Raw genomic sequence first — 15,478 nt, 5'->3', positions numbered from 1 at the left:
CTCGGTGTAGATGATGGCCGTCATCCAGAAGGTCTTACTGGGACGAGGGACGGACAGCATGGCCCAGAGGAACACCAGAACCGGCAGAACCAACGTCAGACAGCTGGCAGACACCATGTGGTTCAACACGATGACCAGGTAGCACACGGTCTCCGACCTGAGGGGCGACAGAACCACCGTCAGAATGTCTGGGACCACGAGCAGACAGAATTTTAAGTCTGTATAAGGAGTATTTGTTGAGTACGAGGCAGTATTTGTCTACTAAAAGGCAGTATTTGTCTACTATAAGGCAGTATTTACCTACTATAAGGCAGTATTTGTCTACTATAAGGCAGTATTTATCTACTATAAGGCAGTATTTGTCTACTATAAGGCAGTATTTACCTACTATAAGGCAGTATTTATTTACTATAAGGCAGTATTTATCTACTATAAGGCAGTATTTGTCTACTATAAGGCAGTATTTACCTACTATAAGGCAGTATTTATTTACTATAAGGCAGTATTTATCTATTATAAGGCAGTATTTATCTACTATAAGGCAGTATTTATTTACTATAAGGCAGTATTTATCTACTATAAGGCAGTATTTTATCTACTATAAGGCAGTATTTATCTACTATAAGGCAGTATTTATTTACTATAAGGCAGTATTTTATCTACTATAAGGAAGTATTTATCTACTATAAGGCAGTATTTATCTACTATAAGGCAGTATTTGTCTACTATAAGGCAGTATTTATCTACTATAAGGCAGTATTTATCTACTATAAGGCAGTATTTATCTACTATAAGGCAGTATTTGTCTACTATAAGGCAGTATTTATCTACTATAAGGCAGTATTTATTTACTATAAGGCAGTATTTACCTACTATAAGGCAGTATTTGTCTACTATAAGGCAGTATTTATCTACTATAAGGCAGTATTTATCTACTATAAGGCAGTATTTATCTACTATAAGGCAGTATTTATCTACTATAAGGTAGTATTTGTCTACTATAAGGCAGTATTTATCTACTATAAGGCAGTATTTGTCTACTATAAGGCAGTATTTATCTACTATAAGGCAGTATTTGTCTACTATAAGGCAGTATTTATTTACTATAAGGCAGTATTTATCTACTATAAGGCAGTATTTATCTACTATAAGGCAGTATTTATTTACTATAAGGCAGTATTTATCTACTATAAGGCAATATTTATCTACTATAAGGCAGTATTTCTCTACTATAAGGCAGTATTTCTCTACTATAAGGCAGTATTTGTCTACTATAAGGCAGTATTTATTTACTATAAGGCAGTATTTGTCTACTATAAGACAGTATTTATCTACTATAAGGCAGTATTTCTCTACTATAAGGCAGTATTTGTCTACTATAAGGCAGTATTTATTTACTATAAGGAAGTATTTATCTACTATAAGGCAGTATTTGTCTACTATAAGGCAGTATTTATTTACTATAAGGAAGTATTTATCTACGATAAGGCAATATTTATCTACTATAAGGCAGTATTTATCTACTATAAGGCAGTATTTATCTACTATAAGGCAGTATTTATCTACTATAAGGCAGTATTTATCTACTATAAGGCAATATTTATCTACTATAAGGAAGTATTTATCTACTATAAGGCAGTATTTATTTACTATAAGGCAGTATTTATCTACTATAAGGCAGTATTTGTCTACTATAAGGCAGTATTTATTTACTATAAGGCAGTATTTATCTACTATAAGGCAGTATTTATCTACTATAAGGCAGTATTTCTCTACTATAAGGCAGTATTTCTCTACTATAAGGCAGTATTTGTCTACTATAAGGCAGTATTTATTTACTATAAGGAAGTATTTATCTACTATAAGGCAGTATTTGTCTACTATAAGGCAATATTTATCTACTATAAGGAAGTATTTATCTACTATAAGGCAGTATTTATTTACTATAAGGAAGTATTTTATCTACTATAAGGAAGTATTTATCTACTATAAGGCAGTATTTATCTACTATAAGGCAGTATTTGTCTACTATAAGGCAGTATTTATTTACTATAAGGAAGTATTTATCTACTATAAGGCAGTATTTATTTACTATAAGGAAGTATTTTATCTACTATAAGGAAGTATTTATCTACTATAAGGCAGTATTTATCTACTATAAGGCAGTATTTGTCTACTATAAGGCAGTATTTATCTACTATAAGGCAGTATTTATCTACTATAAGGCAGTATTTATCTACTATAAGGCAGTATTTGTCTACTATAAGGCAGTATTTATCTACTATAAGGCAGTATTTATTTACTATAAGGCAGTATTTACCTACTATAAGGCAGTATTTGTCTACTATAAGGCAGTATTTATCTACTATAAGGCAGTATTTATCTACTATAAGGCAGTATTTATCTACTATAAGGCAGTATTTATCTACTATAAGGCAGTATTTGTCTACTATAAGGCAGTATTTATCTACTATAAGGCAGTATTTGTCTACTATAAGGCAGTATTTATCTACTATAAGGCAGTATTTATCTAATATAAGGCAGTATTTATCTACTATAAGGCAATATTTATCTACTATAAGGAAGTATTTATCTACTATAAGGCAGTATTTATCTACTATAAGGCAATATTTATCTACTATAAGGCAGTATTTATCTACTATAAGGCAGTATTTGTCTACTATAAGGCAGTATTTATCTACTATAAGGCAGTATTTGTCTACTATAAGGCAGTATTTATCTACTATAAGGCAGTATTTATCTAATATAAGGCAGTATTTATCTACTATAAGGCAATATTTATCTACTATAAGGCAGTATTTATCTACTATAAGGCAGTATTTATCTACTATAAGGCAGTATTTGTCTACTATAAGGCAGTATTTATTTACTATAAGGCAGTATTTATCTAATATAAGGCAGTATTTATCTACTATAAGGCAATATTTATCTACTATAAGGCAGTATTTATCTACTATAAGGCAGTATTTGTCTACTATAAGGCAGTATTTATCTACTATAAGGCAGTATTTGTCTACTATAAGGCAGTATTTATCTACTATAAGGCAGTATTTATCTAATATAAGGCAGTATTTATCTACTATAAGGCAATATTTATCTACTATAAGGCAGTATTTATCTACTATAAGGCAGTATTTATCTACTATAAGGCAGTATTTGTCTACTATAAGGCAGTATTTATTTACTATAAGGCAGTATTTATCTAATATAAGGCAGTATTTATCTACTATAAGGCAATATTTATCTACTATAAGGAAGTATTTATCTACTATAAGGCAGTATTTATTTACTATAAGGCAGTATTTATCTACTATAAGGCAGTATTTATCTACTATAAGGCAGTATTTATTTACTATAAGGCAGTATTTATCTACTATAAGGCAATATTTATCTACTATAAGGCAGTATTTCTCTACTATAAGGCAGTATTTCTCTACTATAAGGCAGTATTTGTCTACTATAAGGCAGTATTTATTTACTATAAGGCAGTATTTGTCTACTATAAGGCAGTATTTATCTACTATAAGGCAGTATTTCTCTACTATAAGGCAGTATTTGTCTACTATAAGGCAGTATTTATTTACTATAAGGAAGTATTTATCTACTATAAGGCAGTATTTGTCTACTATAAGGCAGTATTTATTTACTATAAGGAAGTATTTATCTACGATAAGGCAGTATTTATCTACTATAAGGCAATATTTATCTACTATAAGGCAGTATTTATCTACTATAAGGCAGTATTTATCTACTATAAGGCAATATTTATCTACTATAAGGAAGTATTTATCTACTATAAGGCAGTATTTATTTACTATAAGGCAGTATTTATCTACTATAAGGCAGTATTTGTCTACTATAAGGCAGTATTTATCTACTATAAGGCAATATTTATCTACTATAAGGAAGTATTTATCTACTATAAGGCAGTATTTATTTACTATAAGGCAGTATTTATCTACTATAAGGAAGTATTTATCTACTATAAGGCAGTATTTATCTACTATAAGGCAGTATTTCTCTACTATAAGGCAGTATTTCTCTACTATAAGGCAGTATTTGTCTACTATAAGGCAGTATTTATTTACTATAAGGAAGTATTTATCTACTATAAGGCAGTATTTATCTACTATAAGGCAATATTTATCTACTATAAGGCAGTATTTGTCTACTATAAGGCAGTATTTGTCTACTATAAGGCAGTATTTATCTACTATAAGGCAATATTTATCTACTATAAGGCAGTATTTGTCTACTATAAGGCAGTATTTATTTACTATAAGGAAGTATTTATCTACTATAAGGCAGTATTTATCTACTATAAGGCAGTATTTATCTACTATAAGGCAATATTTATCTACTATAAGGCAGTATTTGTCTACTATAAGGCAGTATTTATTTACTATAAGGCAGTATTTATCTACTATAAGGCAGTATTTATCTACTATAAGGCAATATTTATCTACTATAAGGAAGTATTTATCTACTATAAGGCAGTATTTATTTACTATAAGGCAGTATTTATTTACTATAAGGCAGTATTTATCTACTATAAGGCAGTATTTATCTACTATAAGGCAGTATTTGTCTACTATAAGGCAGTATTTATTTACTATAAGGAAGTATTTATCTACTATAAGGCAGTATTTATCTACTATAAGGCAGTATTTATCTACTATAAGGCAGTATTTATCTACTATAAGGCAATATTTATCTACTATAAGGCAGTATTTGTCTACTATAAGGCAGTATTTATTTACTATAAGGCAGTATTTATCTACTATAAGGCAGTATTTATCTACTATAAGGCAATATTTATCTACTATAAGGAAGTATTTATCTACTATAAGGCAGTATTTATTTACTATAAGGCAGTATTTATTTACTATAAGGCAGTATTTATCTACTATAAGGCAGTATTTATCTACTATAAGGCAGTATTTCTCTACTATAAGACAGTATTTCTCTACTATAAGGCAGTATTTATCTACTATAAGCAGTATTTGTCTACTATAAGGCAGTATTTATTTACTATAAGGAAGTATTTATCTACTATAAGGCAGTATTTATTTACTATAAGGCAGTATTTATCTACTATAAGGCAGTATTTATCTACTATAAGGCAGTATTTATCTACTATAAGGCAATATTTATCTACTATAAGGCAGTATTTATCTACTATAAGGCAGTATTTATCTACTATAAGGCAATATTTATCTACTATAAGGCAGTATTTATCTACTATAAGGCAGTATTTATCTACTATAAGGCAGTATTTATCTACTATAAGGCAATATTTATCTACTATAAGGAAGTATTTATCTACTATAAGGCAGTATTTATTTACTATAAGGCAGTATTTATCTACTATAAGGCAGTATTTCTCTACTATAAGGCAGTATTTATCTACTATAAGGCAGTATTTGTCTACTATAAGGAAGTATTTATCTACTATAAGGCAGTATTTATTTACTATAAGGCAGTATTTATCTACTATAAGGCAGTATTTCTCTACTATAAGGCAGTATTTCTCTACTATAAGGCAGTATTTCTCTACTATAAGGCAGTATTTGTCTACTATAAGGCAGTATTTATCTACTATAAGGCAGTATTTCTCTACTATAAGGCAGTATTTATTTACTATAAGGCAATATTTATCTACTATAAGGAAGTATTTATCTACTATAAGGCAGTATTTGTCTACTATAAGGCAGTATTTATCTACTATAAGGCAGTATTTATCTACTATAAGGCAGTATTTATCTACTATAAGGCAATATTTATCTACTATAAGGAAGTATTTATCTACTATAAGGCAGTATTTATTTACTATAAGGCAGTATTTATCTACTATAAGGCAGTATTTATCTACTATAAGGCAGTATTTATCTACTATAAGGCAGTATTTCTCTACTATAAGGCAGTATTTCTCTACTATAAGGCAGTATTTGTCTACTATAAGGCAGTATTTATTTACTATAAGGCAGTATTTATCTACTATAAGGCAATATTTATCTACTATAAGGCAGTATTTATCTACTATAAGGCAATATTTATCTACTATAAGGCAGTATTTATCTACTATAAGGCAATATTTATCTACTATAAGGAAGTATTTATCTACTATAAGGCAGTATTTATCTACTATAAGGCAGTATTTATCTACTATAAGGCAGTATTTATCTACTATAAGGCAATATTTATCTACTATAAGGCAGTATTTATCTACTATAAGGCAATATTTATCTACTATAAGGCAGTATTTATCTACTATAAGGCAATATTTATCTACTATAAGGCAGTATTTATCTACTATAAGGCAATATTTATCTACTATAAGGAAGTATTTATCTACTATAAGGCAGTATTATCTACTATAAGGCAGTATTTGTCTACTATAAGGCAGTATTTATCTACTATAAGGCAGTATTTATTTACTATAAGGCAATATTTATCTACTATAAGGCAGTATTTATCTACTATAAGGCAGTATTTATCTACTATAAGGCAGTATTTATCTACTATAAGGCAGTATTTATCTACTATAAGGCAGTATTTGTCTACTATAAGGCAGTATTTATCTACTATAAGGCAGTATTTATCTACTATAAGGCAGTATTTGTCTACTATAAGGCAGTATTTATTTACTATAAGGCAGTATTTATCTACTATAAGGCAATATTTATCTACTATAAGGAAGTATTTATCTACTATAAGGCAGTATTTATTTACTATAAGGCAATATTTATCTACTATAAGGCAGTATTTATCTACTATAAGGCAGTATTTCTCTACTATAAGGCAGTATTTCTCTACTATAAGGCAGTATTTATCTACTATAAGGCAGTATTTGTCTACTATAAGGCAGTATTTGTCTACTATAAGGCAGTATTTGTCTACTATAAGGCAGTATTTGTCTACTATAAGGCAGTATTTGTCTACGATAAGGCAGTATTTATCTACTATAAGGCAGTATTTCTCTACTATAAGGCAGTATTTCTCTACTATAAGGCAGTATTTGTCTACTATAAGGCAGTATTTATCTACTATAAGGCAGTATTTGTCTACTATAAGGCAGTATTTATCTACTATAAGGCAGTATTTATCTACTATAAGGCAGTATTTGTCTACTATAAGGCAGTATTTATCTACTATAAGGCAGTATTTGTCTACTATAAGGCAGTATTTGTCTACTATAAGGCAGTATTTATCTACTATAAGGCAGTATTTGTCTACTATAAGGCAGTATTTATCTACTATAAGGCAGTATTTGTCTACTATAAGGCAGTATTTGTCTACTATAAGGCAGTATTTGTTCAGTAGTTGTCCAGTACACCGTGGTAGTCTCATCTTGACAGTACCTGGCGGCCAGGATGTTGTAGAGGGCGTAGCACAGCTGGAGAAGCTGGGGCTGGTTGCCATAGAAACGGTCTGATGCTTCCAACTCGTCATCGTAGAAAGTCCTGCAACACCGAGGAGGAGAGTGAGACACAAAACGACAAGAACGAGACACAAAACGACAAGAACGAGACACAGGTGAGTGATCCGTGGGCGGGGCTGTCAGTCACCTGACCTCACCTGTTCCTCAGCAGCTCGCTGGCTGTTAGCTCCTGGGTTCGTGCTGGAGGTGGAGGTCCAGAGGAGGAGGAGGCTTCCTGCTGGTCCAGGCCCAGAGCGAGGCTGTATGATGGAGGCAGCAGGCAGCAGGAGGAGGACGGCTGCTCTGACTCTCCAACACTGTTACACACAGGAAGGAGTCATAGTACCACTAATTAGGAGGTCTAGAAGGAGTCATAGTTCCACTAATTAGGAGGTCTAGAAGGAGTCATAGTTCCACTAATTAGGAGGTCTAGAAGGAGTCATAGTTCCACTAATTAGGAGGTCAAGAAGGAGTCACAGTTCCACTAATCAGGAGGTCTAGAAGGAGTCATAGTACCACTAATCAGGAGGTCCAGAAGGAGTCATAGTTCCACTAATCAGGAGGTCTAGAAGGAGTCATAGTACCACTAATCAGGAGGTCTAGAAGGAGTCATAATTCCACTAATCAGGTCTAGAAGGAGTCATAGTTCCACTAATTAGGAGGTCTAGAAGGAGTCACAGTTCCACTAATCAGGAGGTCCAGAAGGAGTCATAGTTCCACTAATCAGGAGGTCTAGAAGGAGTCATAGTTCCACTAATTAGGAGGTCTAGAAGGAGTCATAATTCCACTAATCAGGAGGTCTAGAAGGAGTCATAGTTCCACTAATTAGGAGGTCTAGAAGGAGTCACAGTTCCACTAATCAGGAGGTCTAGAAGGAGTCACAGTTCCACTAATCAGGAGGTCTAGAAGGAGTCATAGTTCCACTAATCAGGAGGTCTAGAAGGAGTCATAGTTCCACTAATCAGAGCTCCTAAAATGACTCCACACACAGTGAACTACTTTCTCCATCCAGCTGTAAAAACAGACATCAGCTGCTTCAGACTTGGTTCAGGGGTTCTCCATGGAAACCAGAGTTAGTGTGAAGCTCAGACAGTGTGAAGGAACCTTTAGAACATCAATCTCTATGGACGGAGGACCAGAACTAAACCTGGCTGCTGCTCAGAACTAAACTTCCAGATGAAAGTTTGCTGAAGAACATGAGAAGAAGCCTGATGGATGCTGGAGAACATTCTTTGGTCAGATGAAGATCAATGAGTTGGCCTCAGATGGAGTCCAGATGTTTGGTGAGAACCTGACCAGGACTACAACAGTGGATGGATGGTCCTGACAGTGAAGCATGGAGGTGGAGGTGTGATGATCTGGGGCTGCATGAGGTCAGAAGGTGTTGAAGACATTTCTAGATGCAGCATGAAGGTCTGAGGAGGAACCAGGATACTGGGTGACCAGATGAAGGAGAGGAACATTCCAGCAGGAGAACATCCAAAGAACATCATCACACCAGAGCTTCTCCACTAGAACCAAGTAGAACCAGGACCTGGACAGTGTGAGTCCTGAAGCCAGCAGAACCTTTGAGGTGTTCTCCAGAGAAAGATAGAGGAACACAACCCCTCCAGCAGAGAGCAGCTGAAGAACACAGAGAAGAAATGAGTGGACTCTGGTTTCCTCCATGAGGAGAACTGAAGGAGGAACCAGAGAACCTCACTTTAGTTCCACTGAGTTTCTGCTGTGGAGCCTGAATTTAGTCCATTAAATCTGAGCTGTAGTTAGTGAAGAACCTAAAAGCCCATAATACAGTGTGAGATGTTGGACCCACCTGAACGTCCCACTGATCTCCTCTGAGGAGGCCGAGGACCAGACTCTCTCCATCCTCCACAGTTTGGGTCGAGACCTTTGGCTGGTTTTAGCCACCTGACATTCTGGACAACCTTCAGCATCCACAGTTGAATCACCTCCTGTCTCTGAACCTTCTGGTTCTGGTTTCTCCTCTGCTGTTTCACCTCCTGCTTCTTCTTCATGTGCATCAGGACTTCCTCCCTTCTCATCGTCTTCATGGGCGCTGTCATCCAAGCCGGACTCTCTGGAGCTCTTCATCATCTGTTCCTGGTAGTAAACGTTGATGGCCTCTCTGCTGGGAACGTCACCCTGGAACACAGAAGGAGAACCAGACGGAGAACCAGGCTGTACACCACAGAGAACGTTCTGGAGAAACAGTAAACATCTGGCAGCTCAGTGCCAAAATAACATCAAATTCTGTTAAATAGTGATGTTTATAGCTGATGTAAACACAGCAAACATGATGATTTCACAGTTAATTCATCTCTGTAAAGACTCACACCTTTGATGTGGACATTAGTTCTAGTTTTGCCCAGTTTTGTTTTACAAGTAACATGAAATAATCTTCTATTCTGTGGTCGCACTAATCTGATCCTGTCGAGAACTAGTCTAAACCAGTCTAATTCTGTCTAAATTAGTCTAAGACCAGTCTAAACTAGTCTACAATCAGTCTGATTCAGTTTAAACCAGTCTAAATTAGTCTAATCATCTGTGAAACAATAGTAAACTGCAGTTAGTGTTTTCCAGTGTGGTTCCAGTGTGCTGCTGGGATTTGTAGTCCTGCTGGGATTTGTAGTCCTGCTGGGATTTGTAGTCCTGCTGCATACCTGCTTCGCCTGCTGCGTTAGCATGCAGCGCTCGATGCGGAGGACGGTGGAGATGTCGATGTGTTCCTGACACAAACCGCTGAGCCAGGCAGTTAGAGAGTCCAGCAGGGCCGATAGCAGAACCCAGCAGAACCGCAGCGTGTTGGAGAACCGACGCAGCACCGTGTCTGGAACACACAACGAGCCAGCTGAAGATCTGGTCGTCCACACATCCTGAAGAGAAGCAATCATCCTACCTGGTCCGTCCTCCACCTCCTCGTCCTCCTCGTCCTCCTCCGTCACTTCAATCACTCCGGTTTCTGAGGAGAACCTCCACGTTACTGCTGCAGAACCCACTGTAATTGGTTTAGACCAGTCTAAATTGGTTTAAACTAGCTTAAAGCCAAGCTAACCAGGCCTGTAACCAGTCTAATCTAGTCTAAACCAGTATAATCTAATCCAGTCTAATCCAGTCTAATCCAGTCTAAACCAGTCTAAACCAGTCTAATCCAGTCTAATCCAGTCTAATCCAGTCTAGTCTAATCCAGTCTAAACCAGTCTAATCTAGTCTAAACCAGTCTAGTCTAAACCAGTCTAATCCAGTCTAAACCAGTCTAGTCTAATCCAGTCTAAACCAGTCTAGTCTAATCCAGTCTAAACCAGTCTAATCCAGTCTAAACCAGTATAATCCAGTCTAAACCAGTATAATCTGGCCTAAACCAGTCTAATCCAGTCTAAACCAGTCTAGTCTAATCCAGTCTAAACCAGTCTAATCCAGTCTAAACCAGTATAATCTGGCCTAAACCAGTCTAATCCAGTCTAAACCAGTCTAAACCAGTCTAGTCTAAACCAGTCTAATCCAGTCTAAACCAGTCTAGTCTAAACCAGTCTAATCCAGTCTAAACCAGTCCTCCTCACCCGTCCTCTTGTCGTCCCTCCTGCTCCTTCGTTCAGACGAGTTCTTCTTCAGCAGTTTCTTCTGGTTCCTGTGAGCTCTCATGGCTGTTCTGGAGTCGGTGATCCAGGCATGATAGACGAACTGAGGGCAGACACAGACGTCACAGTCACAGCTTCCCACCACACAACCTCACCTCGTCCAGGTGAACGCTCACCTGGAAAGCCGACTTCTCGGGAAGCTCCTCCTCCTTCTTCTCATCCTCCTCCCTCTTCTCCTCCTCCTCCTCCTCGCTGTCCGTCTCAAACAGGTAGTAGTCGCCGCTGCGCACCACTGCAGGCAGACAGACAGACACACACCTGAGCACCCAACCCACAGTCGTACCTGATAGGTGGGCGCCATGACATCACAGGTCAGGTGACTCACTGGAGGCGTGGTTCACCCAGGGCCGCCACCACTCCTTCTGCCGCTTCTTGTTCTCCTGACCTGGACACGGAAACACTCGTGAGTTCGCTCTGTGTGTAGCAGCGTATTCTGCTGGGTTACTGTGACAACAGGCGTGTTCACAGACCGTCGGTATGGAAGCTGTCCTGGGTCAAACTCAGCATTTTCTCTTTTCCTTTGCGGAACTTCTGCTGTCGAGATTTGATCCTCTCCATCCTGCAAACACAAGACACCACCAAAGAAGAGGCATGACGCTTCCTCACTGCTGTGACTCCTTTTACCTCACTGTGACTCATTTTACTCCACTGTGACTCATTTTACTCCACTGTGACTCATTTTACTCCACTGTGACTTCTAATACCCCACTGTGACTCATTGTACCCCACTGTGACTCATTTTACTCAGCTGTGACTCATTTTACTTCACTGTGACTCATTTTACCTCACTGTGACTCATTTTACTCCACTTTGACTCATTGTACCTCACTGTGACTCATTTTACTCCACTGTGACTCTTTTTACTTCACTGTGACTCATTTTACCTCACTGTGACTCATTTTACCTCACTGTGACTCATTTTACTCCACTGTGACTCTTTTTACTTCACTGTGACTCATTTTATCTCACTGTGACTCATTTTACCTCACTGTGACTCATTTTACTCCACTGTGACTCATTTTATCTCACTGTGACTCATTTTACCCCACTGTGACTCATTTTACTCCACTGTGACTCATTTTATCTCACTGTGACTCATTTTATCTCACTGTGACTCATTTTACTCCACTGTGACTCATTTTATCTCACTGTGACTCATTTTACTCAACTGTGACTCATTTTACCCCACTGTGACTCATTTTACTCCACTGTGACTCATTTTATCTCACTGTGACTCATTGTACTCCACTGTGACTCATTTTACCCCACTGTGACTCATTGTACCCCACTGTGACTCATTGTACTCCACTGTGACTCATTTTACCTCACTGTGACTCATTGTACCCCACTGTGACTCATTTAACCCCACTGTGGCTCATTTTACTCCACTGTGACTCATTTTACTCAGCTGTGACTCATTGTACCTCACTGTGACTCATTTTACCTCACTGTGACTCATTTTACTCCACTTTGACTCATTGTACCTCACTGTGACTCATTTTACTCCACTGTGACTCTTTTTACTTCACTGTGACTCATTTTACCTCACTGTGACTCATTTTACCTCACTGTGACTCATTTTACTCCACTGTGACTCTTTTTACTTCACTGTGACTCATTTTATCTCACTGTGACTCATTTTACCTCACTGTGACTCATTTTACTCCACTGTGACTCATTTTATCTCACTGTGACTCATTTTACCCCACTGTGACTCATTTTACTCCACTGTGACTCATTTTATCTCACTGTGACTCATTTTACTCCACTGTGACTCATTTTATCTCACTGTGACTCATTTTACTCAACTGTGACTCATTTTACCCCACTGTGACTCATTTTACTCCACTGTGACTCATTTTATCTCACTGTGACTCATTGTACTCCACTGTGACTCATTTTACCCCACTGTGACTCATTGTACCCCACTGTGACTCATTGTACTCCACTGTGACTCATTTTACCTCACTGTGACTCATTGTACCCCACTGTGACTCATTTAACCCCACTGTGGCTCATTTTACTCCACTGTGACTCATTTTACTCAGCTGTGACTCATTGTACCTCACTGTGACTCATTTTACCTCACTGTGACTCATTTTACTCCACTGTGACTCATTTTACCCCACTGTGACTCATTTTACCTCATTGTGACTCATTTTACTTCACTGTGACTCATTTTACCCCACTGTGACTCATTTTACTTCACTGTGGCTCATTTTACCTCACTGTGGCTCATTTTATCTCACTGTGACTCATTTTACTCCACTGTGACTCTTTTTACCCCACTGTGGCTCATTTTATCTCACTGACTCATTTTACTTCACTGTGACTCATTTTACTCCACTGTGACTCATTTTACCCCACTGTGACTCATTTTACCTCATTGTGACTCATTTTACCCCACTGTGACTCATTTTACCTCACTGTGACTCATTGTACCCCACTGTGACTCATTTAACCCCACTGTGGCTCATTTTACTCCACTGTGACTCATTTTACTCAGCTGTGACTCATTTTACTTAACTGTGACTCATTTTACTCCACTGTGACTCATTTTACCCCACTGTGACTCATTTTACCTCATTGTGACTCATTTTACTTCACTGTGACTCATTTTACCCCACTGTGACTCATTTTACTTCACTGTGACTCATTTTACCTCATTGTGACTCATTTTACCTCACTGACTCATTTTACTTCACTGTGACTCATTTTACTTCACTGTGGCTCATTTTACCTCACTGTGGCTCATTTTACCTCACTGACTCATTTTACCCCACTGTGACTCATTTTACTTCACTGTGGCTCATTTTACCTCACTGTGGCTCATTTTACCTCACTGACTCATTTTACTTCACTGTGACTCATTTTACTTAACTGTGACTCATTTTACTTCACTGTGACTCGTTCTACCTCACTGTAAGGTCATTTGTCCTGACTGTGAGCCTGTTTTTCCTGATCCATTGGTGTTGTCTTACTGTCTCTTCAGCAGGTCCATGGACGTCTTCTCCACCTCCAGTCTGGCTCGTACAGCTTTCACTGTGGATGCCTCGAAGAGCTCTGCCCCCCTGCAGCACAAACTCATATTAGCGTCATGTGTAGCATCGTGTGTAGCATCATGGCTAGCACCATGTGTAGCATCATGGTTAGCATCGTGTGTAGCATCATGGTTAGCATCGTGTGTAGCATCATGGTTAGCATTGTGTGTAGCATCATGTGTAGCATTATGGTTAGCATCGTGTGTAGCATCATGGTTAGCATCATAGTTAGCATTGTGTGTAGCATCGTGGTTAGCATCATGGTTAGCATTGTGTGTAGCATTGTGTGTAGCATCATGGATAGCATTGTGTGTAGCATCATGGTTAGCATTGTGTGTAGCATCGTGTGTAGCATTATGGTTAGCATTGTGTGTAGCATCGTGTGTAGCATCGTGTGCAGCATCATGGTTAGCATTATGGTTAGCATTATGGTTAGCATTGTGTGCAGCATCGTGTGTAGCATTGTGTTCGTACCAGTGAGTGTGTGTGGCTGAGTGTGTACCTGGAGGCCAGCAGTTGTGTGTTCTGCAGGTCCAGCACCACATACAGGAAGTAGTGGCTCCTGAAGACTCTCCTCTGCAGCAGCAGGAAGCAGAAACAGACGCCGTCCCAGATGATCCCGGCCTCGTCGCTCGGCAGCTCGCACTGTTTGCTGCTCTGCTGCTCCGCTGCAAACAACACACAGGTGAGCAACTACACCTGGACAGAGACGCCACTCATACCAACCTTCCAGCCAAACTCATGTTTAGTTATTGTTACCAAACAATGCAAATAAAAAAATATGAAGTTTGTAGTAAGCTTTAAAGGCTACACTAGCCAGAATTCACAGAGGAGGAGTTAATATCAAACTTTAACATGAAACATCTCATGGCAGACAGGTGACACAGGCAGACAGAGAGACTACGTACGTCTGGTGTATCCTTTAATAGTGCACGCCAAACTGAAGAGCTGAATCAACCAACAGTGATTCAACACCAAAGACTTGATGAAACCACAGGCCAGGATCTGACAGACAGGTAAGAGACAGACAGGTAGAGATAGACAAGTAAGTAAGGTAAATCACGTGTGTTGTTGATAATTTCATGGGTGATGAAGACGTGACTGAAGATGTCACTGATGATGTCGTGCTCACCGACAGGACGTTCTTCATGGTGATGACAAACACGTTGTATCCAATTAGACAGTCCCAGTAGAGCAGGATGGAGCGCAGCGGTTTGAGCAGCAGGTCTCCGCCCACCAGCAGGAAGTAGAAGCAGGCCACCAGGTAGCCCATACAGAAGATACTGATTCTGGACACAGTGGTCTGTTAGCTCCACCCACATCCACCCACCTACTGCCCATTAGCTCCACCCACACCCATT

At 37.9% G+C, this 15,478-nt stretch overlaps 1 protein-coding gene and 1 long non-coding RNA gene across 2 annotated transcripts in view; one reads left to right on the top strand and one right to left on the bottom strand.

The window, feature by feature from the left end:
* Window positions 1–15,478, bottom strand: part of LOC110965863 (piezo-type mechanosensitive ion channel component 2-like) — a 54,156-nt gene that overhangs the window by 8,813 nt on the left and 29,865 nt on the right. Inside the window, 14 exon segments of the mRNA XM_051940198.1 lie at window positions 1–157; window positions 7,383–7,484; window positions 7,600–7,758; window positions 9,255–9,583; window positions 10,102–10,268; window positions 10,338–10,400; window positions 10,999–11,119; window positions 11,193–11,308; window positions 11,402–11,461; window positions 11,547–11,635; window positions 14,058–14,147; window positions 14,620–14,785; window positions 15,026–15,122; window positions 15,250–15,406. Coding sequence (XP_051796158.1) covers window positions 1–157; window positions 7,383–7,484; window positions 7,600–7,758; window positions 9,255–9,583; window positions 10,102–10,268; window positions 10,338–10,400; window positions 10,999–11,119; window positions 11,193–11,308; window positions 11,402–11,461; window positions 11,547–11,635; window positions 14,058–14,147; window positions 14,620–14,785; window positions 15,026–15,122; window positions 15,250–15,406 — 1,873 coding nt within the window.
* Window positions 7,812–8,539, top strand: LOC127531290 (uncharacterized). Its single transcript, XR_007938337.1, has 3 exons — window positions 7,812–8,038; window positions 8,138–8,171; window positions 8,308–8,539. It is a non-coding gene; the product is annotated as an uncharacterized LOC127531290 (long non-coding RNA).

This window comes from Acanthochromis polyacanthus, chromosome 20 (assembly GCF_021347895.1).
Source record: "Acanthochromis polyacanthus isolate Apoly-LR-REF ecotype Palm Island chromosome 20, KAUST_Apoly_ChrSc, whole genome shotgun sequence".
Classification (NCBI taxonomy): Eukaryota; Metazoa; Chordata; class Actinopteri; family Pomacentridae; genus Acanthochromis; species Acanthochromis polyacanthus.
Note: the sequence above shows the minus strand (reverse complement) of the source record. Positions and strands in the feature narration are given on the sequence as shown.